Source organism: Bombyx mori, chromosome 10 (assembly GCF_030269925.1).
Source record: "Bombyx mori chromosome 10, ASM3026992v2".
Lineage (NCBI taxonomy): Eukaryota > Metazoa > Arthropoda > Insecta > Lepidoptera > Bombycidae > Bombyx > Bombyx mori.
The window spans coordinates 14,443,939-14,471,141 of NC_085116.1; the positions used below are offsets into that span (position 1 = coordinate 14,443,939).

Here is a 27,203-nt window from a genome sequence, read left to right on the forward strand (position 1 = left end):
TCGCGGGTGCGCTGGCCGCTGCCACCTTACGAGGTCAACCGTCCGCCCATGCTATTCACAGTCACTCGTTCCTGATTACAAAACCAAAGCGGACGACTACACAATAAATATATTTAAACAAACAAATTTAATACACGAGCAGCGAGCAAATAATAATCCGAAAATAAATTTAAAAGGCCGCCTTAAAATTCCCAGCCTTCTGCGTTGTGGTGTTTGTGTAATATTATTTAATAAAAGTGTTAATAATAAGGTAATATTCTAATCAGGTAATGCTTCGTTAGGTTAAAATGGCCTCCGAAGAGAGCGGTAAAGCTGCGGCTGCTGTGGTGAGTTTAATATAAAAAAAAATGTTCGAGAAATTTAAATACAAAATTATCAGATTAAATCATAAACATTTTTCTAGCATTACGCCTGGACTACGCCTGGAACTTGTTTTGTTCTTTATTGCTCTAGGAGATACCCGAGATCACCTTACGTTAAGTGGTTAGTAAAACCCATAGACTGCACGTGAATATCAAAACACAATATACCTTGAGATTCGATATCGAAGTTTTAATGGCACTATATAATTACTTTGCTATCCTTCAAATTAGAAAGCACAGAGCGCATCAGAAATAGGCATTTTAAATGTCTTCAATACACACAGAATTGAGATGAGTTCAAATAATGTTCTCGGCAACTAATGCCTTATGATGATGCAAACTGAATCTTGCATTGTTGCAAATCTTGAATTTCGTGTCTCCGTAGCGACATCTGTAATCCATATATAGTAAAAACTGTACTGTCACTAGAAATGTCCGCCATCTATTTTCGATAATAAATTTAAGTTGAAATAGAACATAAAACACTTCCACGCTTTGATTCGTAAAAATAGTTGTGGGGTTGTGTTTGTAACTAAACATATTTGTCTTTTAAGTTAAAAACTTTGTAAATATTTATTTATTTGATTGGTATTAGTGGACGAGCACACGGTCCACCCAATGGTTAATGGTCACTGTCATAAGTGTATATCAGCAATGCCGAAGGGACAGTCTACCCGTTGTTTTTTTTTTTGTAAAAATTTTCTGTGTAACGATACATTTCTGACGTATTTTATGGAATTCACAATAGGCACTTACAATACGTTGTGAACTAAATTTTCTACTTAAATATTATTGACCGGAATGAAATATTCGGACTAAAAACATGTTCAACTTACAGTTTTATGTATGAACGACAAATGGACGGCAGTTTAAATAAATGTGGTCGTATAGCACCATCTATCGGTGAAAAGATTAAAGTGGTAGGACCTATTGTGAGTCCGCACGGGTAGGTACCACCGCCCTGCCTATTTCTGCCGTGAAGCAGTAATGCGTTTCGGTTTGAAGGGTGGGGTAGCCGTTATAACTATACTGAGACCTTAGAACTTATATCTCAAGGTGGGTGGCGCATTTACGTTGTAGATGTCTATGGGCTCCAGTAACCACTTAACACCAGGTGGGCTGTGAGCTCGTCCACCCATCTAAGCAATAAAAAAAAAAAAAAAAAATAGAAACTTATCTTTCTCTAATCTATTTGTAATTTAAAAAAAATTACAAAAATATTAATTCAAAAAGATTTTGGAAGGACGCCGTATGGTTTTGTCAGTTGGCTTGGTAGACGAGCGAGCGAGTTAACAGCGTAACAAAGACAATGCTGACGGCAATTTTAACTTGAAATGTATTCACTAAAAGCATAGAAATGGAATGGAAATAATTTACTTCACTACACACTTTTTAGGAATTAGATAATTAAAAAAATAGAAAATTCGAAACAGAATGCATTTCATGAATATATTATGTTTTTGGTAAATCCTTTCTTTAAATATGGAATGTAATGCACAATTATTAATCCCTCAATTATTTTTATTTTTGCAACGAACACCTTTTTGAAATAATATACCTTATTTCGTTGCCACAATTGAAATAAATCTGATGACAACTCATTTAGTGTCCATTTCTAGATTTGCCTGTAGGCTTTTTATTGTTTAGATGCGTGGACGAGCTCACAGCACACCTGGTGTTAAGTGGTTACTGGAGGCCATACACATTTACAATGAAAATACGCCACCCACCTTGAGATACAAGTTCTAAGGTCTCAGTATATGTAGTTACAACAGTTGCCCCACCCTTCGAACCGAAACGCATTACTGCTTCATGGCAGAAATAGGCAGGGTGGTGGGACCTACACGTGCGGACTTACATGAGGTCTTACCACCAGTATAAAAGTTGTAAAGGGTTCTATAAAAGAAATTAGAAAAATATACTTTTCAAAAACAGTACACTCCTTCAGCAGTCGGGTAACACGATTTTGCAAGTAATCCATGATTAGCTTCGTAATTTTCGTGACTACATTTACTTAGTCACGGGCAAAGGGCTCTAGGTTGTTCGTTGTAATCTGACAGAACGATCGTTTGTGCGCGAATTCGATACAGGGCACGCCAACGCATTCGCTTTGATTACATCGACATGATTACATTCGATTACTCATAACTACACAATTAATATTACAGGAAATGACGCGTGACAAATTATATAAGATTCATAAGAAACTTGATCGAGTGGAAACCAGTAATTGTTTCGTTGTTCTATTTAAGAAACGGGGACGGTACATTTTTTTGCCAATAAATATTAAGATCTTAAATGTTCACGAACAGTAAGATGACGCATCAGCATCGGCCTGTATATTTTTTCTTATTGCTTAGTTGGGTGGACCAGCTCACAGCCCACCTGGTGTTAAGTGGTTACTGGAGCCTATAGACATCTACAACGCAAATGCGCAACCCACCTTGAGATATAAGTTCTAAGGTCTCAAGTATAGTTACAGCGGTTGCCCCACCCTTCAAACCGAAACGCATTAATGCTTCACGGCAGAAATAGGCAGGGTGGTGGTACCTACCCGCGCCGACTAACAAGAGGTCTCCCATAGTCCGCCACAATGAACGATCCGCCGCCTTCCGCATCCAATCTTTTCCAGCAAATCGACGCAAGTCATCAGTCCAACGAGCAAGGGGGATGCATAGTGTAATAAAATGAAACCTCTCTCTCTCTCTCTCTCTCTCTCTCTCTCTCTCTCTCTCTCTCTCTCTCTCTCTCTCTCTCTCTCTCTCTCTCTCTCTCTCTCTCTCTCTCTCTCTCTCTCTCTCTCTCTCTCTCTCTCTCTCTCTCTCTCTCTCTCTCTCTCTCTCTCTCTCTCTCTCTCTCTCTCTCTCTCTCTCTCTCTCTCTCTCTCTCTCTCTCTCTCTCTCTCTCTCTCTCTCTCTCTCTCTCTCTCTCTCTCTCTCTCTCTCTCTCTCTCTCTCTCTCTCTCTCTCTCTCTCTCTCTCTCTCTCTCTCTCTCTCTCTCTCTCTCTCTCTCTCTCTCTCTCTCTCTCTCTCTCTCTCTCTCTCTCTCTCTCTCTCTCTCTCTCTCTCTCTCTCTCTGTCTCTGTCTCTCTCTGTCTCTGTCTCTGTCTCTGTCTCTGTCTCTCTCTCTCTCTCTCTCTCTCTCTCTCTGTCTCTCTCTCAAAACTGGGAGTATCAATGCTGTGAGTAACCGTCCTGTGTATTTCTGCCGTTGAGACTTCAATATCTTGTCTATAAGAGGCCCGTTGCCTGCTATCGTTTTCCCTAGGCTAATAGAAGTAAAGAAAAGTTTCTATTTGAGTCGTCTATTATCAAAGGTGGCAATCTGTGCATTTGGACAATAAAATGTTATATGTCAATACATATGTCAATACAGATTGATTTGAATATAATCGTCTCCTTCAAAGAATACGGTTCAAAACCTGCATTAAATGAAGGTTAATAGTTAACCTGTTATTTATGATGTCGTTCCGAAGAGTTTTGTGACTGCCAATGGAATACAAAGTCAATAATTCGTTTTTCTGATTTACCAATAATTGTCCAAAAGTCAGATTGCCGTCTTTGATAATAGACGACTCATTTACCCTTCACTTCTTACCACTGTTGATTGGTGTTTGAGACATAACATGTAAAAAACCAACAATAGCTGCATTAGAGATTTCGATCAATCAAGAAAAACAAGTACGATTGGTGTTTCAATTTATATTTATTCCTGAAGAGACTCTTTTATTGACTTAATTTATATTTATCACTCTAATAATATGTACTTTAAAGAACAATTTGAATTGTTTTTTATTAATAGGACGTTTACAGCCAACGTTCGACATTAGTAAATGTTTTATTCAATCGAAATATTTTACTTGCATTTCAAATTAGTAGCGAAGATTTTATGAGAGAGAGATAGAGAGAGAATACACTTTATTGCATATCAAAACACAATTTACATTCAAAAAACAGTCAAAAAGCATATACATTTGTACAATAAGCGGTCTTATCGCTAAGAGCGACCTCTTCCAGGCAAGCGTTTAATTTACAGAAATTCTGGAAAATATAAAAATATAGCAGGTATGTTGCGGTGTACTATAGACAATACATTATTATATAATAGAAAATATATACATACAATAAACAGATATATACCGTTTACGTATATAATGAAATATATAACTAATTGATTTATATACCAATATACATACTTACATACAATACATACTATAATATGAGATTTTTTCAAAACAAAAAACTAAACGAGGCAATCAATTAAGCACGTGGCATCATTCATGAATTACATTGAATAGTACGAACTGATTAGAAGTGGGCCGGGCGTGGGGCAGGCGCGGCCTAGTCCACGCTCAGTCGCGAGGCATGTCGCGTCGCGTACACCGCCCGCGGATACAAGCCCGTCTCCGCCCGCAGGCCGCCCCGGAGCCCGCACCGCCACCGGAACCGCCCCAACCTGAGCCCGACCATCCGCCTTCCGAAGAGGAACGAGAACCAGGCGACTGGCGAGCCTCTCGGCCATCCTCCCCTCCACAGCGCCCTGATGACATCTCAGAAGGCTCGGAACCTCCACGACCGATCAGAACAGAACCCGCCAGTCGCTATGCCAACCTCAACTACTGGAAAGCGAGAAGGGTCACGTTCTACCGTAACGGAGATCCGTTCCATCCTGGCGTCGAATTCCGATTCAAGCCGGGTCGTGATTTGGCGTCTATTGATGCGTTACTGGACCGATTGTCTGAGAGACTAGAATTACCTAGAGGAGCGAGGTTTATCTTCGGGATGGACGGAGACCGGAAGTACAGGCTGGAAGAGCTGGAAGACGGAGCATCTTACGTCGTGTCTTCCTACAAAACTTTCAAGGTAACTGTGTTCTTCTCTATTATTCTAAAAAACGATAAAAAGGCAATATAAATAGGTTTCTGTTTAAGAGAGTCTTGAGTCTTCATACCCCATGTGAAGAGGCACGACATGACCTGATATTGAAGCTTACAGTTCAAAAACCGATTGTCAACTCTTTGGGAATCAAATTTAATTCTAATAATTCCTCAAAAAATAACTACATACTGTTTTGTCAGTATTCTTATAGATCTGTAGTGCTACGACGCTACGCAATTGCTACATTCGTAGCAAGATTACATTACATGGATCAAGAATATAGACTGGACTAGACCGTGATACTAAAGTAACTGTTAATGTTACTTACTATAAAGTTAGGGAAATCTATAAAATTTGATACTTAATCTTGATTTGTATTCAAACTAAAACAAATTTCATTCGACAGTGGCACGTTGAAAGCCCACAGTCTGTGACACCATCCCGCTTATTTATGTCACAAAGGATTCTAGGTTCTGTACATACGACATTTACGTTGTAAAAAAAGGGAATTATTTATGACTATAGAGATAGCCAACCAGGATCTATTCGACGGATAGTTTTTAAAATAAATTTTATGTTAGAGTTGTCTTAATAGACATTCAAGATTAGTCAAGCTACGTGTAAAAACTTTTTTACATCAATAATTCCCGCTGTAAAAACTATTAGGTAAGAAAATGTCGTCGAGTCGGCTGCGTCCTTGTTGATGTGGGTCGCCGGATAACACCCACGCACAGTCTGACGAATTTGCATTTTGATTGTTTTGTGGCAACACCGAGCTTTGTTTTTACTAATGGCAACAATCGAAATAATTGTTCTGTAATTACAATCGAATGTTTGTTTGTTATTTCGCAAAGGAAATTGTCTTAATTGATGTACTGTTAATTTGTTTGTTGATTTCTTTTTATTCGTTTTGTGTTGCTACAAAAATTTTTTTTCCTGTAAAATGCCTAAGTTTATTGTCCGAGCCTGCAGACTGTTCCACGGATCATCTAAATAAATAATAATAATATTTTGTACGACAATATACCACACGTTATATTATCTACTTTTATAAGTTTATAAAAAATAATCGAATACAATTCAAAAACTATATGCTCCTACATAACTATACCTCTATAATGTTGCGGTATCAATCCACCAATATTGAAGCTAATGCCACGTTTAGAAATGGCTTTTTTCACCCGCACGCATAATGAGCCCGCAAGGGTAGATTACATGATACTCTACAAGTTTTTACAGGCCTCCCACCTCCTTTTTATGTGTCATATGCTTTTCGGAAAGATTATTATTAAAACGAGAATTAACACATTGGGAAACCGGGTGCTCCTGGCATTATTAACTGCCAATGCATGCTGAGACTTCTTGAAACAAAAAATATCACAAATTTTGTAACGAAATATTTCTTTAAAAAAAAACCAATTCATTTTCCATTTCACTCAATAAATGAAGACTACAAACGTTCGTGTTCTATTATTTATTTCTTTTGAAAACTAAAACTCGTGCTCTTTCCCGTGGGCAAACAAAAGTTCACGCGAGTGTTAAGTTAATCGTGACGAAGGTTTTTACAAACACCAAGTGCACGGAAGTGCGATGCTCCCGAATCGCGTTAATTCTCTTCGTGACAAAGACAATATCGAGGGGTGAAAGGACCACTTGTGACTCCGCACGGGTTCCACCGCCCTGCCTGTTTCTGCCGTGAAGCAGTAATGCGTTTCGGTTTGAAGGGCAGCCGTTGTAACTATACTTGAAACCTTAGAACTTATATCTCAAGGTATGTGGCGCATTTACATTGTAAATTTCTATGGTCTCCAGTAACCATTTAAGACCAAGTGGGCTGTGAGCTCGCCCACCCATCCAAGCAATAAAAAAAACCAGTATACGGCCCACCTGAACGTGACTGGTCACCATCACTTTTGGACGTTGGCAATGTCAGGGGTATAAACTGGGCTGACGACTCTTTCCAAGCCTCTATAGAAAAACAACGTCTCTTAGCGCTCAAGAAACAAAGCAAAGAAAAGTTTATTCCAGAGCCCGACTTTAGGTGGCAATAAAAGATTACTGCAAAAGACAATTCAATTTAATGATCAAAAACATTAAGAAGTACATAGTTTCTCCCTTTTACAGTTTTAAATATTAAAATTAAAAAAAAATCACGAAATTGTCGCTACAAAAACAGAAACAAATTATACATACGTATTTTTTACAAAATTCACAAAACATGCAACGCTTGACACGGCATCTTAACGAAGTAGTCGAACGGAAGTCGTATTTTTTTTATTAAAACACGAATGAAACATATAAACGACAAAATAAAATTTAATTATCGTTGAAAAATATGTATGTACCTTCACCAAGCTATGGTAAAACCGACCACACTTCGCTGTGATTATCGTTAGCTAAACTTTGCTTCAAAATTGAACGTTTATCAAACGAATCGCATTAATATTTAATATATTTAATGCCTGTTAATGTTACTATACCGAAACATAGATTCAATAACAACTACAAAGTTTTTTTCTGATAAGGTACATATGTCGTGGATTTTAAGGTCTCCCAATGATCGCTAAAAATCAAACTCCCGTTCTTCATATAGATGATTTCTATATCTATACTTGATATTGTAATTGCGAAAGAGATTTTATTTATGTTATCTTATCTTAACAAAGAAACCAATCATTATGAGATTTTGTACGTACCTTATCAGAGCTAAAGGCTACCTTGCATTTAGAATAAAAGTATAATTCTGGAGATGATATTTTCCATTTAAAATTAACACAAATGAAGCCATGGGTAAAGGTTGGTTAATATCATTTAATTATATTATTTAATTTACTTTGACTATTCGAATCTGAAAAAGAGACTGAAACAAATTTACGTATTTTATAATTCATTTAATCTTTGTGTTTCTTTTAGAACGCACTTTTTTTTCCCAAAGAATTAATGATCTAAAACATAAAAAAATATATAAATAATCTGTTTATTATTCATTATATGGATCTATCTTACCTTAAGCAAAATATTCCATGCAATTCCAAAAAAATACAAAATTTAACGTGAACTGAATAAATGAAGCGTAAAAAAGCAAATATACAAATATTTTTAATATGATATACTTTTACGGTTAGTCGTCCGTCAGTGAATACGAAAACTGTCAAGTATTCGAATGGTCGGAAATAATTTAATGAAATATAAAAAAACGTGTGGCACTCGAGAACTGCCGCGGTAAAGCTATTGCATAGCATTTTTTATCAACTTATGCAATTATAATTAGACAATGATAATTTAATATTAAAACAATAATAAAACAAGACCACGCTATATTAAGCATTAATAAAAGCAAAACCTTAACTGTCCCCTTCACACTCATAAACTAGACCGGGCGAGAGAGAGATGGGCAGACTTTTTATGATGCGCATGCAGTGTGACATCACGCCACGCGCTTATTCACAAACACTACACAAGCGCAACGTGTGAATGTGTTGAACGCGAGCTATATGGTAGGCGGAGTGAGGGGTGTCAGGTTTTTCGTTACGGAATTTCATGATTCGGTCGCCGCGCTCATGGCCCGCAATAAAAGCTATGCAATAGCTTAAAAAAAGCGCAAAATTAAGCTGTAAAAGTGATTTTCATTTCGTCTACGACTCGATAAAATCTAAGAAAATCCTACACAAACCTTAATTTAATAAATTAGATAATAAAATTTAGATTACTTTTGGAAATGATGCAGCCTTAGAAATTAACCTATAAATCGTTTACTTAGTAAGTTTCGCAAAATCCATCTACTTATTACCATATTATGTGGTACTAATGACCTAGGTGTGGTGTGCGTCATGCTAATAGTATTCGCACTGTAATCTTTTCAAACACCGGATAATAAATGGTACACAAATCGTTATAATGTCCTGGAAATTTAAGTTAAACACTTAAAAAATTAAAACCATATTGAGAGACATCAACAACACAAACGCCGCCAACCATCTTGAAACATGAGCTTAAAGCAACGGCGGATCCAGGGGGGGTCATGGGGGTCATGACCCCCCTGAGCTAGTTCCAGGACTTGAACTAACTTGGACTAATTGAAGAACATCATGATTTATTTATTATCTATTATTATCAAAATTAAATTATAAGTTCTTAACTTGCCCACGACTATGTGACCCCCTCCTGGCGCCAAAGCTGGATCCGCCCTTGGATTAAAGTCTAAGTTTTTATAGTATGACGACTGTCCCACCCTTCAAATCGAAAGGTACAGCATTATTACACGGCAAAAATAGGCAGATCTAACTATACTGAAACCTTAGAACTTATATCTCAAGGTGGGTGGCGCATTTACGTTGTAGATGTCTATGAGCTCCAGTAACCACTTAACACCAGGTGGGCTTTGAGCTCGTCCACCGCTCTAAGCAATAAAAATAAAATAAGATCGGTGGTATCTACCCGTGTGGGCTCACAAGACATCCTAAATAAAGTAAAAAAGTTCACTGACATGTTCCAAAATGCAATCTGCATTTACTGGTACGTAAGGTCGGAGATTCGCCTATTTCTGCCTCGAAGTAGTCAGTCATACGTTCTGATTTTAAGGGTGCAATACCTGCTATCCGTCACGTCTTAGTCCAAATCTTATTCTGATTGCGCATCTATCTATTGACCTCATAATCATATGCGAGAAATGCCATGTACAATTACTCATTTAAGAAAGAATTTCACTTTATAGGTACTTTTAGATGCCCTTAATTAGAATTTTAATTAATAGAGTCGTATTGCTTTGAATATTTTTTACCTAATTGTAATTTAAACGAAAGAAAGAAGTAACAACACTTGAGTAATAAAATCGCCGCCCTAAAGATTGTATGCAAAATTAATATTATGTTCGCGTGTCTCTTTCAATCACAGTGCTTAATAAGTTCAGTAATACTGAATGATTTATTACAACTGTATATAATCTGTAATGCGAGAAGTCGTTTTATTTAAATAATGATCATGCGACTTTAGGCTTACATTTTAGGACTGTAAGGTTTTCACTTCGCACTGCTGCTCTGTACGGTAGCAACTATAATTGTATATATAATTGTACTTATTTTGAAATTTATAGAATGATTTTTAAAAGACGTATTTAATTATAGCTGTGAAAATAATATTACACGAATGAAATTAATATTTTAAATCTGAGAAATTAATGAGTATGTTTTTATTTGAAGTATGATAATTTATGAATGCAAAAGTCGATATATGTTCCATATAGGCTCCCAAAACGGCAGACTCAATTCCGAGCTTTCAGGAAATATTCTGATTGGCCTAGCGGATGATCTTGTGAATCTGAATCCCGATAGGATCAAAACAAAGGCAAAGATCGACTTGCAAGGCAAGGGTTTGACTAGACACAAGCAATAATTTTAAGCAATTGCAATCCGGCAATAACAAATTTTACTTTGTTCGTTACATGATTTATCATTCTTCAAACTATAACTTATATGGCATAACCAATTGCTTAAAACAATCGTTCCTATTGGTTGCCATTGCCACCCAATAAACGCTTTGGGCACAAGCAGCGCAATTTTATTATGTCATTTTTAATAATAAAATAATAGTCTAACAGTCATTAACAACCTGCCGCAATAATTAAGTCGAAGAAAACGGATCAAGGTCCACAAAACCCATATTTACGTTGGCTAATGCGTGGTCCGAAATTGTTTCTTATCAGCTCGCGTGCGTAGCGGGGTCACGACCACTACTGGCTGGCTTCCACTTCAAATAATTGTTTCACGTGAAAATCATAAACGGTAACTTAATAATGAATTAACGGTTGCTTTTTGTTGGCTTTAGTAACAATGCTGCGTGGATTCTAACTGAGAATGACCTTGGCTACCCCACCCCGTATCGCACCCTCTCTGTTGTCGTATAAAATTCGAGTAGTCTAACACGTACATCCACGGTATACGGATAGATTTGTTCGCGGAACTTGGAGCTTTATCGCGTATGAATAAAGACGAGATTTTTATGCTCATTACCTGTCTGTTGTGTCTTCATATAACGGACTCTATGTTTACATTTAGTGGTTGCGGAATTTGGTCAGCTGTTGCAATTTACCATTTCGATCCGTGTGTGAAGTGCTCGTGCATTAGAACGGCTCCTGTTTAGAATAACAATTTTTTTAGATTCGAAAAAAATACTTGTAAAAAATAGTGCTATAGCATTTAAAAAGGATCCAATTACACTAGGCCCTTCGAGTCAATTTCATAATAATTTATTACAAGTTCATAATAATCTAGGTCGAAATCGTTTCATTAAGTTGATCTCGATTAAGGGCAGGTCAGCAGTATACACTAACATCAAAGGAGTAAGTTTTCTTTTTAATCAGTGCTCATGTGACGAACATGTTAAGAGAATTAAGCGTTTCACATGTTTTCCGTGAACCGTAAAAATCGCGTGTCAAAGATTGGATCACCGCCGTTGACACACGTGGAACTAATGCCCGTCGTGGCCCACTTTACACTTAAGGCGATTGTAGTTAACAAAAACTACAGTTTATGTTGACTTGAACGTTATAATTTATGTATATTGGTGCTACGACTTGTTCAAATGCAATTCAAAACTGCACCAGTTCGGTGGCAGTAATTAAGTCATCCATGTAAAATAAAATAAAAACATACACATGCATATGTGTATTTTACGACAGTATCCATAAAATATTCATGAATGTAATATACTTTTGTTTCATTGAGCAAAAAGTTGTACCGTATATTTAAAATTAAAGAGTAACAGCTTTATAATTTAAATATTAGCTTAACTCCCATGCCTTTATGAAAACCCTTAATTAAATCTAGATTAAGATTGTTTTCGTTTTATGCATGTTCGTTAACAGTAAATATATGCAAATCATTGTCTAGACGGACGGACCGGACAAACGTCACCCCTGTAAAATATGTTAAATAGATATCGTGGCTTATGTAGAAGTTAACTGCATAATAGCATGATAACTTTGTTCTGCAGTTTAGGTACTTGAACTTGACTCGAGGTGGTGAACGCAAGTGACATTTAACTCAGTGAACGTTGGATCACTATTGACAAAAACAAATCTTTTGAATCAAGCTACGACATATAAGTTTATTTAACTATTTCAAAAGAGGTAGAGTAAAGGCTTCAAGGTGTGGCACTGCAAGCCGAGCCGCTACCGTTGGCTGGGAGCAGCCGACTACTATATGTCCGATAGTGACGACGAGTCATTTACTGTCATATCTTTGCCAGTTTACACACCAGAACCGCCCGTAAGTAAAACAAAACAGTTTCTGAAATAAATACAAATAACTATGAAACAAAAAAAAAATTGAAAAATAATCTCGGACTTTAAGTTTAAATGAGGTAGATTATTGTAATATAAAGTAATCTAATTCATTAAGTGCAAAATTCAGTTGCATTGCTAATTTATTGTATTCCCTGTAATATGTAAATAAGTTGCGTGTTGTGCTCTATCGGCGTGGTGCGTAAGATAGGGTAATGTAATGTCACATTTGGGTTAATGTTATGGATTATGTATTCTTTGAAATGTACAGTTGATGTAGTTCTCAAAGGTAATCCAAATTTTACCGTCAAGTATACTAGTCAGATTATGTAGGGGAAATCCTTTTATTGTTTTCACACGACATAATAATCTAGTTGCTTTCATTTTCACTGAACAAACAAAAAGTTTGTAGCTTTGTCAGACGTATTCGTTTCACAAACACCGCAGTCCACTTGTTATGCAGCAATTTGATCCGTGGCCTCGCTAACGACTTTATTCCTTCAGCCACACGTGTGTAAATGACTTGGGCATTCAAAATTCACCTGTATTCTGATAGTCAAAAATCGTAATTGTAAATCTTCATTGCTGGAATACCATTTAAAAATATCGTGTTTTAAAATATATAAAGATTAATCAAGGCCGTATTTTTTTAGAGATCGTATAAACAGAATAAAGATAAGATTTCTCCTTGGTCAGTACCATTGCTCAAGGACATTGGAATAATTTAGCTGTTGGATTTGGTGTTTATAATGCCAGTGGACGGTTGGTCGCTGGACTGGCTTGGCGCACCGTTATTCATCGAAAATTTCTCACATACGAATTCAGTGTTACAATAACAGTGACAGAGATTATATCGTCTCGGTGATGGTCAGTTATTTTTAATCATTTATTAAAAAAAAATGTTGAAGCAAGAAATTTTGTATCGTTTGTATATTCGTGGTTATTTATAGTATATATTTATTTATGATACAGGTTATAATGATTGTCGACGAAAATCTAGGCCCATTTCAGTTTAAGCCAGTCCTAGACTTCATCGTGATGGGTGATTTTCTTTGTGAAAAATCGGATCATGTGAAAAATTTTACTGCGCACAAACTAGGAAAGTTTTTAAGGGAAATAAATATACAAAACCTTTCGCGTTCGTAATAGGAAACATTAAATACAATTGGGTCAAATCGAATCTAGGTTAAAAACTGTGCTATTCACGAGAAATTCATGAAAAAAGTCGGCACTCTCAACACCGGCTGAAGTATTCGAATTCCACCTTCGGCCGTTAAATGTTTTAACGCGAACGTCATTAAATTACGTTTCGCTAACGAGCATACATTCATTAAAATGATTTCTACAAATTTGAATACATGTTTAGAAAAAAATTTAAATTTTTATTTCATTAAATTTTTGCAGTTTTCGAAGATGTACAGGATAATTTCGCGTTAAGATCTAAAGGGCTTATAACAACACAGTTAGTGTTTAGCATTCAACGATCTTTCTGTTGATACGACGTGGTTGCTTTATTCACTGATAGTGAGCAAGTGTGAATAATACTGTTTGATTAAAATGATTAAACAGTTCTACGTGTTTAGTAACAAATTATTATTAATACCTTCGACATACGCGGTACACTTGTGCCGAAGTGATTTTAAAAATAATTATTGTACAATTTGGGGTTCGTCAAAAAACATACATATATGTATTGAATTGTATAACATTCATGAGCGAATCTATAAGTTACCAAATACAAGTTTTAAAGATTTTTGTGGCACTTAATCTAGGAAAGCCTAAACTTGTTTGTAATTGATGATGAAAAAAAAAATCATATTTTTCTAATATATCTTAGAATTACATGAATTTTTTTTTAGGTCTGTACATTATTCAGCTACTAAAGTCTAGATTAAAGTCAGGGGCAAAATATATTTTAGGGGAGTTAGTTGGTTACTTCGTCAGATTTTATGGCGCAATCTTTGCTTACAATTTTACTTTTGAGTACTCATAAATATTCCGTGATTTCATGACAACGTGATAAGAAAAATTTTATTAACTTAACTTATGCTTTTGAAAGAAATTCAGCATTATTTTGTTTTCATTACAATGCTTGTTATGACTTAGCCATGGGTTTCAATTAAAAATAATAATAACTTAAAATTAAAAGCGAATGGCATTGAATTATATATTTTTTTGCTTAGATAGGTGGACGAGCTCACGGCTCACTTTGTGTTAAGTGGTTACCGAAGCCTCAAGACATCTACGACGTAAATGCCGTCACCCACATTGGCACATGAGTTTTAAGTCTCAGTTTTACAGTACAACGGATGCCTCACCCTTCATACCGTAACGCATTACTGCTGCACGGCAGAAATAGGCGGGGTTGCGGTACCTACCCGTGCGAACTCACAAGACGCCCCACTATTAGTATTACAAAAATTATATTTTTGGCGGCTTATATTTTCATTACACGATGTCGTTCCTTCATCGTGGAAGTCGTTCATGAACATTTGTTGAGTACGTATTTCACTAGACAAGTTGGTACCTGCCTGCGGGAATCGAACACTGGGACAGTCCCATCGCTCGATACGAATGCACCGGACGTCTTATCCTTTAGACCACAACGACTTCAAAATAGAAATATTTTTATTTATTTATTACTTAGATGGGTGAAAGAGCTCACAGCCCACCTGGTGTTAAGTGGTTACTGGAGCCCATAGACATCTACAACGTAAATGCGCCACCCACCTTGAGATATAAGTTCTAAGGTCTCAAGTATAGTTACAACGGCTGCCCCACCCTTCAAACCGAAACGCATTACTGCTTTACGGCAGAAATAGGCGGGGTGGTGGTACCCACCCGCACGGACTCGCAAGAGGTCCTACGACCAGTAAAAATAATAGTAAAACCAAATATTATTAATGAAGTTGTTGTGTATTTTTCTGAATAGGCCGCCAGCTACGGTAAAAAGAACGGTATGTGGTACGGTGGAACTGGTACCAGCGGGTGGTCGAGGTCCGGTACTCGCAAGCAATCGGTTGCGGAGTCCGATGCACCTCCTCCCGGAGGTGGAAAGCCGGCTAGTGGTCGTGTCATCAGAATCATCAACAACATGGACCACTCTATACAGGTAAACAGATGCGGATTATCCGTAAGGCAAACTAGGCACGTGCCTAGGGGCGTGTAGTTACAAGGAGCGCGCGAGCCCAGATTTTTAAAATTTTTTTTTTATTTTTTTTTGTTGCTTAGATGGATGGACGAGCTCACAGCCCACCTGGTGTTAAGTGGTTACTGGAGCCCATAGACATCTACAACGTAAATGCGCCACCCACCTCGAGATATAAGTTCTAAGGTCTCAGTATAGTTACAACGGCTACCCCACCCTTCGAACCGAAACGCATTACTGCTTCACGGCGGAAATAGGCGGGGTGGTGGTACCTACCCGTGCGGACTCACAAGAGGTCCTACCACCAGTGAAGAGTAATAAAGAAAATAAAGAATAAATAAAGAAAATAACATATCGACGATTAAGAACTAAATGTCCTAGTCTACTAAAATCTAGGGTTTGATGATACAACGTCATCGTAATTGCAAAAACGACTAGTTAAAATTTATAGTATTATGATGGCCATTTATGGCCGGTACAGGGGCGCCGATAAAGTGATTGCCTAGGGCGCTCTGGACCTTTAATCCGCCACTGCATGTAAATCTTACTTTTACAGTTTCATGTGAGAAGCAAGAAGTCCGATCGGATATACTTTTTTCAAAATTGTTTTAGATATTAAATATTTGTGTCTAATATTGTTGATCTTCTAGGACTCTCGACCTCTTTTAAATTATAGATTAGTTATTTCAAGAAATCCTAAAAAATAAAACTTGTCGCGTTTCTTTTAAATTAAAACCATTTCTAATATGTAAAAAAAGATTTTTTATGTAATTTGAATCTTAGATATTCGTCTTTAAGGTTCATTGTCGAACAATGTTTTTGGGTTTTACATAAATCGTTTTCTATATCCGTAACGATATTTCGCTTAATTCAACTATTTATCGAAACTTGTAAAGAAAGTTAGATTGGACGAGACATTTTTCACAGTTTTTTATTTATCGATAATTTTTCGACTGCAGACTAATAACAATAACGAGAATAAAAAAAACAAAATATATATTCTTAAACTCGTTCATTCGTTGTTAAAATAGTAAATTGTACTTCAAGTTCTTCCAACCAATACAAACTCAGTGCTTGCTGAAATAAAGTCTCTTAACCATTTTTAATACGCTTTTATTAGCTTCAGACGTATGTATGTTAGTATGTAACGGAATCCTTGAACATGATTTTGCCCCTCTTCAAAATGTCGGATTAACTCGAAATTTGGTATACTCATTAAGGACCGATGACAATTCAATATTTAATAAAAAAAGTTGAAAAAATTTAAATTCAACTAAAAAATGAAAAATAAATAATAGTTTAAAAAAACTAACAAAAAACGCTTTTATAGAAAATCCAACTAAAAAATAGAAAATAATTTTTAATAAATTTGAATTAAAAATAATGTAAGAAAAAATGATTTTATTGTAAAAAAAGCGTGGGTGCATGGTATCAGTAGTTATAAATACTTTATGAACAGATATGAGTAGAAGGGTTATTTTGATAATATCCTGAAAAGCACCCCACGCTTTTTTTTACAATAAAATCATTTTTTCTTACACTTTTCTTAAACTATTATTTATTTTAAATAAGTTCGAATTTTAAGTTTGCAAGCTCATTGTCGTCATTGTTACCACCGACATACAAAATAGACGTTGACGGCATATAATTGCATTTTAAGTTATAATTTATTTGAAACCTATACTTATGAAACTAGAAACCGACTTTAATTACTATTGTGGTTCATGAAAATGTATAATTTTAAACGAAATCGCCTTAGCAATTTCATTTTTCAAACCCTCAATTCGTAATCATGATAATGTGATTTCGGTACCGCTTCAAGGCGTGGTAATAAGAGGCTTTCAGTGAAACGACCCTGGAGAGTAAATGCTGAAACCGGTATGATTGATTGAGAAGTCAAGTTTTCTTTTTATTTGCAGTAGATAGGCAATCAAGTTCATGGCCTATTTGGTAATGTATATTACTACTATTAGCACGAGATCCAAACCATCTAACATCGGGTGTGCCATGAGATGTCGTTCACCCATTTATCCAACACGCAAAAAAATACTATTACAATTATAAAAATCAAACCCGCAAAATTATAATTTGCGTAATCACTGCTGGTAGGACCTCTTGTGAGTCCGTACGGGTAGGTGCCACCACCCCGCCTGTTTCTGCCGTGAAGCAGTAATACGTTTCGGTTTGAAGGATGGGGGAACCGTTGTGACTATACTGAGACTTTAGAACTTATATCTCAAGGTGGGTGGCGCATTTACGTTGTAGATGTCTATGGGCTCCAGTAACCACTTAACACCAGGTGGGCTATGAGCTAGTCCACCCATCTAAGCAATAAAACAAAAACTTTTTTTTGAACATAGACAAACCATTGGATAGTTCGTATAAATTACATTTGTTCCAGTGTCGCGTTTTACTGAACTTACGGACAACGCAACCTTTCGAAGAGGTATTAGAGGATCTGGGTCAAGTACTCAAAATGAGCGGGGCAAAGCGAATGTACACGATAACCGGTCAAGAGGTACTTATAACTCATCTGATATACATAACTGCAACAACAGCACACATTCTTGCGAGTCATAGATTGTATTAAAACAATTTAATCTATATATTATACATAGTATATTATTAATAGGTGAACAATAAAACTTGCGCTTACCCCTTTTGAATAATATGTTCGTTGGATTTGGCGTTCTTAAAGTTAATATTGTGAAGAAATCCAGAAAAAAAAAATGCACCTAATAAGAATCTAGTGAATTGATTCTAAAATCCAATGTTTTCGAACATAGACAATGCAAAATTAAAATGTTGAACGACGTTCGAATTTCGAACACATTAAATTAAATTAAATGATAAGGTTATAAATACAAATGGCATATAAAATGTATTAATGATTATGTAAATAAAAGAGAATTGGAATTTTTGTGAATTACTAAAAGCTTAGTAATCGGTTCGAAAATCAGAACTAATATTAAGGCTACAAAACAATACTAAATTGGTTATTTTTCATTAGGTAAGAAGTTTCTCTCAACTCCGGAACGAATTTGCAGACGTGGAAACATTTTACTTGGGACCTGCGATGCTTCCACCAGCTTTGAGTCCCGGAGTCAGCGCTCCACTGCCTATCGAGTCACCAATTAGAAGGTACACCAAATACATCATAATGGCTTTATAATCCAATTTTTATTTAAGGAAAAAATGAAGTTATATTTATGGGAAATTTTGACTCGCATGAGTTTTGTTTGGAGTTTTTAATCCATTATAGCAATGGCATAACTGATTCCTTTGACAATCAAATAACACAGTTTAACAAACCGTAATAATAGGTACGTGTTTGAATCTATATATAGTTTATCTGTGGTAGTAATCATCGCTTCTGTTGAAGTCGTCTACTTTCACTACTTTCTTCTAACGAAATTTGAAGACTGCTCTGATACTTATGAATGAAAGATATTTTTCTAATTACCAATTTTAGATTTTCTTTAAATCAGATCAACAGTAAGTAAAATGCTACCGTTCAAACCGTGGTTTTTGTAGGTGATACTTACACATTAAACTTAAATTAAAGTGATCAGTTTCCATGAATATCAATGTTTTCAAAGTGTTAATAATGACTTAATATATGAAATTAACAAAATTCGAAAATATCTGTATGTTTTTATTGATTTCACAGGTCTCGATCGAGAGCCAATGTGGCGACAGCACCGATGATTGATGACACGCGAAACGGTGGGCGACGAGCCAGGAGCAAGAGCAGACCGCGGGTTTTATACGCGCCCGAAGGCGAGATTGTTAGAAATTCAGGTTTAAAAGTTTAATAGTTTTTGAAGTGAAGCTTCTTTTGGCGCATTGAGAGTAAAATTTAACTCGCGACAGAATCGTTACGGCTAGAGAGAAAAGATACAATTTAGGAAGAGTGAGAGTGAGAAAATAGACAGAGCGTCTCACGAATCACTCGACCCTAGAGAGAGGGACAGGATAAAGTGAACTAGGTCGTTTGCATGCATCGCAGTGCTAGAGCAACGAGCTAGAATATTCGACGGTACTCGCAAGTGTTTTAGTTCGGATGAGTTCGGGTCAGACCTACGCTTGGTGCTCCGCTATTAACTTGTTTATTACATAGCTCTTTCATTAAATACAAGAATTGTTGGTGGTATTATTTCACGTCGACAACTGATTACAAGAGAAATTTGATTTGAGGATGAAAAATGAACAAAACCACAATCAACAACAAACACTTCTTTCACGTGCACCAAGTTGCACGCGCACCATTTTTTTTTCTGTGTTCCATTCGCCGGTATGACATAAGACTGAGTTCATTCAGATCCGAAACATCACTTATCACGTGATGATTTTAAAATATTGGTTTACATTTAAGCCAGAAATTTTGAAAACTAAAGTCTCCAATTGCAAGCCCGTTGAGTAGTTAGTGCAAATCTGTAGTGTGCCAATACATTGAGTTATTATAAAATAAAGTAGAGAGGTTCTGGACATTGAATTACAAAGCATATTAAGAAAAAACAACTATATATTTTTGCCTTCATTATTATTTTTCCGGTGTATTTACAAAATCACCGCCTTAGTTATTTAATTTTTACTCAGATAGTTTATGATTATATAAAAGTTTTGATTTGATTTTTTGATAGTTATCAAAACCGAACACAAAAATATATTAGTGATTTCAGCTCCTTTCGTACGAAAGTCGAGAGTGGGTTAACGTGGACCCACTTGATATTATAGGGTTATAGTCGACATCATGACGTGAATATCACCATCTACTTTCTCAAAAACCAACTCTACCTTCAGATTACACTCTCCTTGAAGTTCTGAAGGAAGAACCTATACGCGTGACTATTCGTGGCTTACGAAGAACATTCTACCCGCCCATACATCATGCGCCTGTCGACAACTCTCCGCCCGACAAGAAATTACAACTAGATTGGGTGTAAGTGTAATAATACTCGTAGTATCTTCTAAGATCCAAGACCTATAATAACCTCCGAATATTGAAAGATATAACAGGAATAATATTTTGAAAGTAGTGATCTAGAGTAAACAAATAATAGTAATTATAGACGATTGGGTACTAAAGATCAAGTAAAAATAAGATAATGGATCTTCTTTTAAAGAAAACAATCCAACGGCCACTAGTTTGATGATTTTTAATACATTTTTAGAATAAATACACATTAAATATGATGTCCTATTTGAATAATCTTTGTATTTAGGTAAATTATTTAACTTAACATTAATTTGGCCCCAAATGACGTCAAACACGATGTGTAAGTGGCAATTTTGAAAAGTAAGACCAACCCGATTCCCTATTAGATAATGTATATGCAAAACCTACCGATGTATTTGAACATAATATGTTTTGTTAGATATGGGTATCGAGGTTTTGATTCCCGTCGAAACTTATGGGTGTTGCCGACTGGAGAACTGCTGTACTACGTGGCGGCTGTGGCCGTCATGTACGACAGAGATGAGGAGTCTCAAAGACATTATACCGGCCACACTGAGGATATACAGTGGTAAGAGCAGACAGAATGAACTTTTCATTTACTTCAATTTCAGTTATTTATCAGCTTTCTTTAGAAGACCTCTTTTCGAGGTCCTTAAGATAGCTCTTCTCCCGGTTGAAGAGAAGGAAACCAGGAGAAGTGGCGATTACTCGTGAAGCGCATAACGTCTGCCCACAGCAATGATACCGAATGACGACCACGACCGTTTGCAAGAGTGATACGACAAAGAAAGATAGCTCGTCCATCTACTGCTATAAAATTGTAGCCCTTGTTCAACCGATGTAAAGTTAATCTTAGTTGTAATTGGTACTGGTGGTAAGACCTCTTGTGAGTCCGCACGGGTAGGTACCACCACCCTGCCTATTTCTGCCGTGAAGCAGTAATGCGTTTCGGTTTGAAGGGTGGGGCAGCCGTTGTAACTATACTGAGACCTTAGAACTTATATCTCAAGGTGTGTGGCGCATTTACGTTGTAGATGTCTATGGGCTCCAGTAACCACTTAACACCAGGTGGGCTGTGAGCTCGTCCACACATCTATGCAATAAAAATTAAAAAAAATACCATTTACTATTCGGTTCTGGAAGATCGTACTGACTAATATCTTCTACGGTAGTAGATTTGCGAAGCACTGCTCTTTCTAAGGCCAGTGTTAGCAACACTCCCGGTTTTAGCCCCGTGAGCTCACCTACACGTCAAGGAGAAGCTGAAATAGCCTCTCAAGGCTATCAGCATAGGGAGGAAAAAAAGAAAAAAAAAACGGTTTACTGTTTAAGTATGTGTGTTTTTTTGTGTTCTTAAACGACATATCATTAGATGCTATAATTTACAGCATGGAGCTCCATCCGTCCCGGGAGCTTGTGGCGAGCGGACAACGGGCCGGCCGGGGACGGCGCGCTCAGGCGCACGTCCGCATCTGGAGCACCGACACATTGCAGACCCTGCACGTGTTCGGCATGGCCGAATTCGAAGCCGGTGTCTCGGCTGTGGCATTCTCGCAATTAGTGCGTCGTATTAAGTTTCAATATTGCATAAATTATACTCTATTCTAATTACGCAGTCCCTTTTGACACTCCTAACAACGTAACTCTTCACGTTTCACATAATTTGAAATATTTTATTTTTATTGCTTAGATGGGTGGACGAGCTCACAGCCCACCTGGTGCTAAATGGTTACTGGATCCCATAGACATATAATATGTAAATGCGCCACCCACCTTGAGATATGTTCTAAGGTCTCAGTATAGTTACAACGGCTACCCCGCCCTTCAAACCGAAACGCATTACTGCTTCACGGCAGAAATAGACAGGGTGGTGGTACCTACCCGTGCGGACTCATAATACGTACTAGCACCAGTAAAAATAACAATCATTTTTTGTTCATTGTCGTACACATCATTTAAAAAATACACAATCAATCTAATAATTGTAATCATTGTACAATTAATTCACACACACAATAACATAATAATAGCATCTGTCAATTGGGACTTCGTAATTGGAATAAAGTATAAACGGAATTTAGAGTAGAATATACACATTGTTATGCAGCAAAATATTTGTAAGAATGGAAAATCTAACACAGCATAATTGGGGGGGGTTTCATTACGCTTTTTTTTTTTTTAATAATAATATTTATTCAAGCCTCTTAAAATACAAACACGTACAAAAATTCTTAACACTAGTATAATAATATACATGGCTTTTTTATGAGGTATACAATAACAATATTCCCTGACTTTTATGCTAGGAAAACCTGTGTTACAAAAGTCAGTGGTTCAGTGATAGGTCACCAGGTAAAGAAAGTTAACCAGGAAGAACGATCTGTAAGAATATAGTACGTACGTGTGTGTGTGTGTGAGTGTATGTGTCATTAAGTGACTAATTCTCTTTAAGTTTACCGTTTTGTGGATAGTAATAAATGAGGCTTAGTGTCTTTATTTTATTTTATAATAAAATAAATTAAGTATGTATGCGCAAAGGAAAAGAAAAATATTTCAGAAAGTTATATTGTACGAACAATTTGCAAACTCATGAAGCTATGTCGACGGTGTGTCCCATAGACACAGCCCACTGAGTTTCTCGCCGGATCTTCTTAACGCGTCGCGTTTCCGATCCGGTGGTAGATTCCGTGAAAGACTGCTCTTGCTAGGGCCAGTATTTAAAACTTCCGGTTTGAGCCCCGTGAGTTCACCCACACTTAAGGGTGAAGCTGAAATAGCCTCTCAAGGCTATCAGCATAGGTAAGATAAAAAAAAACGGTGTGATCAATACGAACAGTTGTCCGGAATGCTGTTCTTTTTCAGAATGGCGGTAGTTACGTCCTTGCTGTGGATGCTGGTCGCGAGAGCATACTCTCCGTGTGGCAGTGGCAGTGGGGCCATCTACTCGGAAAAGTCGCTGTGAGTTTAAATGTATTCACAATAACATTCCTGGATCCTCTATAGTTTAATTTACCAACGAATCGAGAAGCATGTTTTTTTTTTTATTGCACTTGTAGGCAGACGAGCATGCGGCCCACCTGATGGTGAGTGGTTACCGTCGCCCATGGATTTCAGCACTGCCAGGGGCAGAGCCAAGCCGTTGCCTACCGCTTAATACTCTCCACAAGCCTCGTTTGAGGAAGGACATGTCATAGCGCTCGGGAAACACCGTGGAGGGGAGGTCATTCCAGAGCCGGATGGTACGTGGCAAATTTTAATTAATTATTCAATCTATTGAATCAAAAACATAATGTCATTATTTTAAAATATAAGTAATAGGCAGATAGTAAATAAATAATAGACAACATGTCACCTTAAATCACAAGACGTCACAAGATGAGTCCTCGCTACATCACTACGAGTAGCATCTACGACGTAGCATAGTGCTACGACGTGTTACAGTACTGCCTACAACACGTTATTATTCCCTCTAATATACATAGCTCCGTTCTAGAATTTTGTAATATGAACGAACTATAATATTACCACCACCGATTCCCCGCTGCGAAGCAGTAATGCGTTGATGCAGTAATGGTCTGAAGAGTGGAACAGCCGTTCTGCAATACGATTAAGACTTGGACCTCAAATCTGAAAGTGTCAAATGAAACGTTAGGTCATCTGTCCATTTATTAGATTAAAAAAGAGCTTACCAAAAATGTGACTAATTTAATTTCGAAATTACACAATGTCTTTCTTAGCAAATATTCAAAATTTAATTTAGAACGTATTTGCAAATGACATTTTGGTACGTTACCGTAGATTGGGGGGACCCTTTCCAAATCCAACACAAATTTTCAATGGTTTTTCTTAGGGTAATACCAACTGAGATTAAAATGGTTCCGGAGGCTTAAATTTTTATATACGATGCGTTATTATACATAGTTAATTACAAAATATACACAAAAACTGACAATACTAGCTTGACCCGATTCACCTTGGCTTTGGGGTGAATTTGGTTACGGATGGGGACAATAGAGTTTTTCGATAGGACTGGCGCTATTTAATTGTTAGGTACCTAAATTTAGGTAGTTAACTTTTTAATATCTTTAATCAGTTACAAAACTTTGATGACTAAATTAAATTATTTAATATTCTTAAACACTAAATAAAAGTCATTTTCAGTTCAACAAAGCTAAATCTAACAACTCAACAAAAGTATTGTGATATCCCAGATTTGTCTCTATTCTAACTCGTCTCCATTCCCCCAAATCTACAGTATGAAGAGCCCCATTAACTCATTTACCTCTATATATGTGCTAACACACTGATCACGACAGGAGCGCCACTTTGATTCATAAGATCGGAGACCACATTTCAGAATTATCGATTTATTGAATTTCTTATTCATCCGCAGACTTTGCAAGAAGAGCTAACCGGCGCTGCTTTTCATCCTTTAGACGACAACTTACTCATAACACACGGAAAAGGCCATCTCGCGTTCTGGAATAGAAGGAAAGATGGATTCTTCGAAAGAACCGATATCGTCAAACCGGTAAATATGTATACTCTACACGCTGGTTGTACAAAAACCGTTCTTTAACTCTAATGAAGATAGTGCTAAGAGTAAAGAAGATAAGAAGAAGTAATAGATAATATATAATTTAAGAAACATTTCTGACGGTTTTCCGTGAGCCATAAACACAGTTAAAACAGTTACGGACTACAAATGTGACCAGGAAAACTGTAAAGTATCCGAAACGTCGGAAATAATATAATAACAGGAATATGAAAGAAACAAACTTCTCATATTTTCCTCATTTCCCATATTGATCACCGTCCCAAACCCTCTTTGTGATTGGACCTACCTACATACATCCATGGTACTCAGAACCACTGAATTCATCCACTATGCGTTTTCATAAATAATCATCGTCTCGTTCCATCGGAGAATCTGCTCAAGCAGATAGTTTTTTTTTAAGACAGCTTTAAAAAGAGTTCTTCGTTGTAGATTTGAGCCACGGTAGGCACTAGTCACAGCTACATAAGACTAGCTGGCTTTATTATTAACTACATTCGAATCTGAGCTCATTTTTGTAATATAGGATATATGAGTAGCATAACATCTTCCAGCCTTCTCGCACGCATGTGACCGCCCTGCAGTTCGAGCAGGACGGCGACGTGGTGACGGCAGATAGCGATGGGTTCATTACGATTTACAGCGTCGATAGCGACGGTGCTTACTTCGTGCGAATGGAGTTTGAGGTAACAAACAATATATATTGAAGGATGAAAAGCTATTTCAACAGCGACAGCGACAGCTAAATGCGACATTTTGCTAATACGCGACACTTTTCTTTGTAATTAAAGGTGCGTTTTATTTGGTATTAGAATCAATAATTCGATGTTTTTAAACTTCAATTAAATTTACCCCATTCAAATAGCCGAAGACGTTTTTTTGTTACGATATTTTTTCCTTTATTTTTAACTGTTATGGCTCTCCTGTAAAGTTGTAAAAATGTCGCTTACCACCGAACCAAATAAGTTGACACTTAATTGCTGTAACTGTCTTGATAGCTGATACATTACTAGAACAAATATCTATCTGATTTTTATTACAAAAACGATTTCTTGATTGAATCATTTCATATTGAACACAGCCATATTATGATTACGACAGGCTCACATCAAAGGCATAAGTTCCCTCATCATGCTGTCTGAGGGGACATTAATATCTGGAGGCGAGAAGGACAGAAAAATTGCCGCCTGGGACTCTTTGCAGAATTACAAAAGAATTACTGAGACGAAGGTAAGACCAGAGAATCATTACCAGAACGAATTACGCAAGGACACTTTTTTGTTTTTTTTTTTTGAGATAATAAAATGAATTGTTGTTCATTCTCAGTTATTTTAAATTACCGAGGGTTTATTATCTTCTCCGGTTTTTGCTTTTTCTACGTTTTGTATATTGTATGGTTTTCTTGGTCACAGACCGTGGCCAATCGTCCGCGGCTACGAAAATTGCACTAAAACTAAAAAGTAAAATATGGTTTAATCATTTAAACTAATATAACATAGCAATAAATATCATATTAATTGTTCGTTCTAGAATATTATAAATAAGGCAGACTTTGAGATTTCATACTAAAATGATTTTAAGGGCGGGCGTGCGGGAGAGGCGACCACAATATATTTTCATAAATTATATTTATTCACATAAAACAAAGTATACCATCGAACACAAACAGTATGAATACCAATGTTTTTTTTAAATCGTCTTTTTCTTCTACCTTCTATCTGTGATCTTATTCTCGATCTTTATTTCAGTTACCAGAAACTGCTGGTGGGATCCGCAGTATCTACCCACAGCGGCCCGGTCGTAACGATGGTAATCTGTACGTCGGTACGACCAGAAACAATATAATGGAGGGATCTTTACAGAGGCGATTTAATCAAGTAAATTCATGATTTTAATATCCAAAGTTTTCGATATTTTATATTCAAAGACCTCGATACGTGGTAAAAATCTACAATATATAATCGAAGATGGTTTTATCCGTAAATATTACAACGGGGTGTTTCTTTCTTTTTCGAAACAAT

General features: G+C 36.7%; 1 protein-coding gene across 2 annotated transcripts in view; it reads left to right on the forward strand.

Annotated features, from left to right (window-relative positions):
* The first annotated feature begins 287 nt into the window (after positions 1 to 287).
* The window catches only part of LOC101740990 (echinoderm microtubule-associated protein-like CG42247), a 32,560-nt gene continuing 5,644 nt past the window's right edge, over positions 288 to 27,203 (forward strand). The window contains exons 1-14 of one of the 2 annotated variants that reach the window (XM_062670707.1): positions 288 to 326; positions 4,779 to 5,225; positions 15,452 to 15,631; positions 18,069 to 18,185; positions 18,678 to 18,808; positions 19,338 to 19,468; positions 20,471 to 20,609; positions 21,046 to 21,195; positions 22,016 to 22,187; positions 23,490 to 23,585; positions 25,021 to 25,158; positions 25,737 to 25,868; positions 26,284 to 26,412; positions 26,931 to 27,059. In XM_062670707.1, the coding sequence (XP_062526691.1) occupies positions 288 to 326; positions 4,779 to 5,225; positions 15,452 to 15,631; positions 18,069 to 18,185; positions 18,678 to 18,808; positions 19,338 to 19,468; positions 20,471 to 20,609; positions 21,046 to 21,195; positions 22,016 to 22,187; positions 23,490 to 23,585; positions 25,021 to 25,158; positions 25,737 to 25,868; positions 26,284 to 26,412; positions 26,931 to 27,059 (2,130 nt within the window). Of the gene's footprint in view, positions 327 to 3,731; positions 5,226 to 15,451; positions 15,632 to 18,068; positions 18,186 to 18,677; positions 18,809 to 19,337; positions 19,469 to 20,470; positions 20,610 to 21,045; positions 21,196 to 22,015; positions 22,188 to 23,489; positions 23,586 to 25,020; positions 25,159 to 25,736; positions 25,869 to 26,283; positions 26,413 to 26,930; positions 27,060 to 27,203 lie in introns of those variants that run through there. The other variant, XM_004921636.5, reaches the window with a different exon arrangement.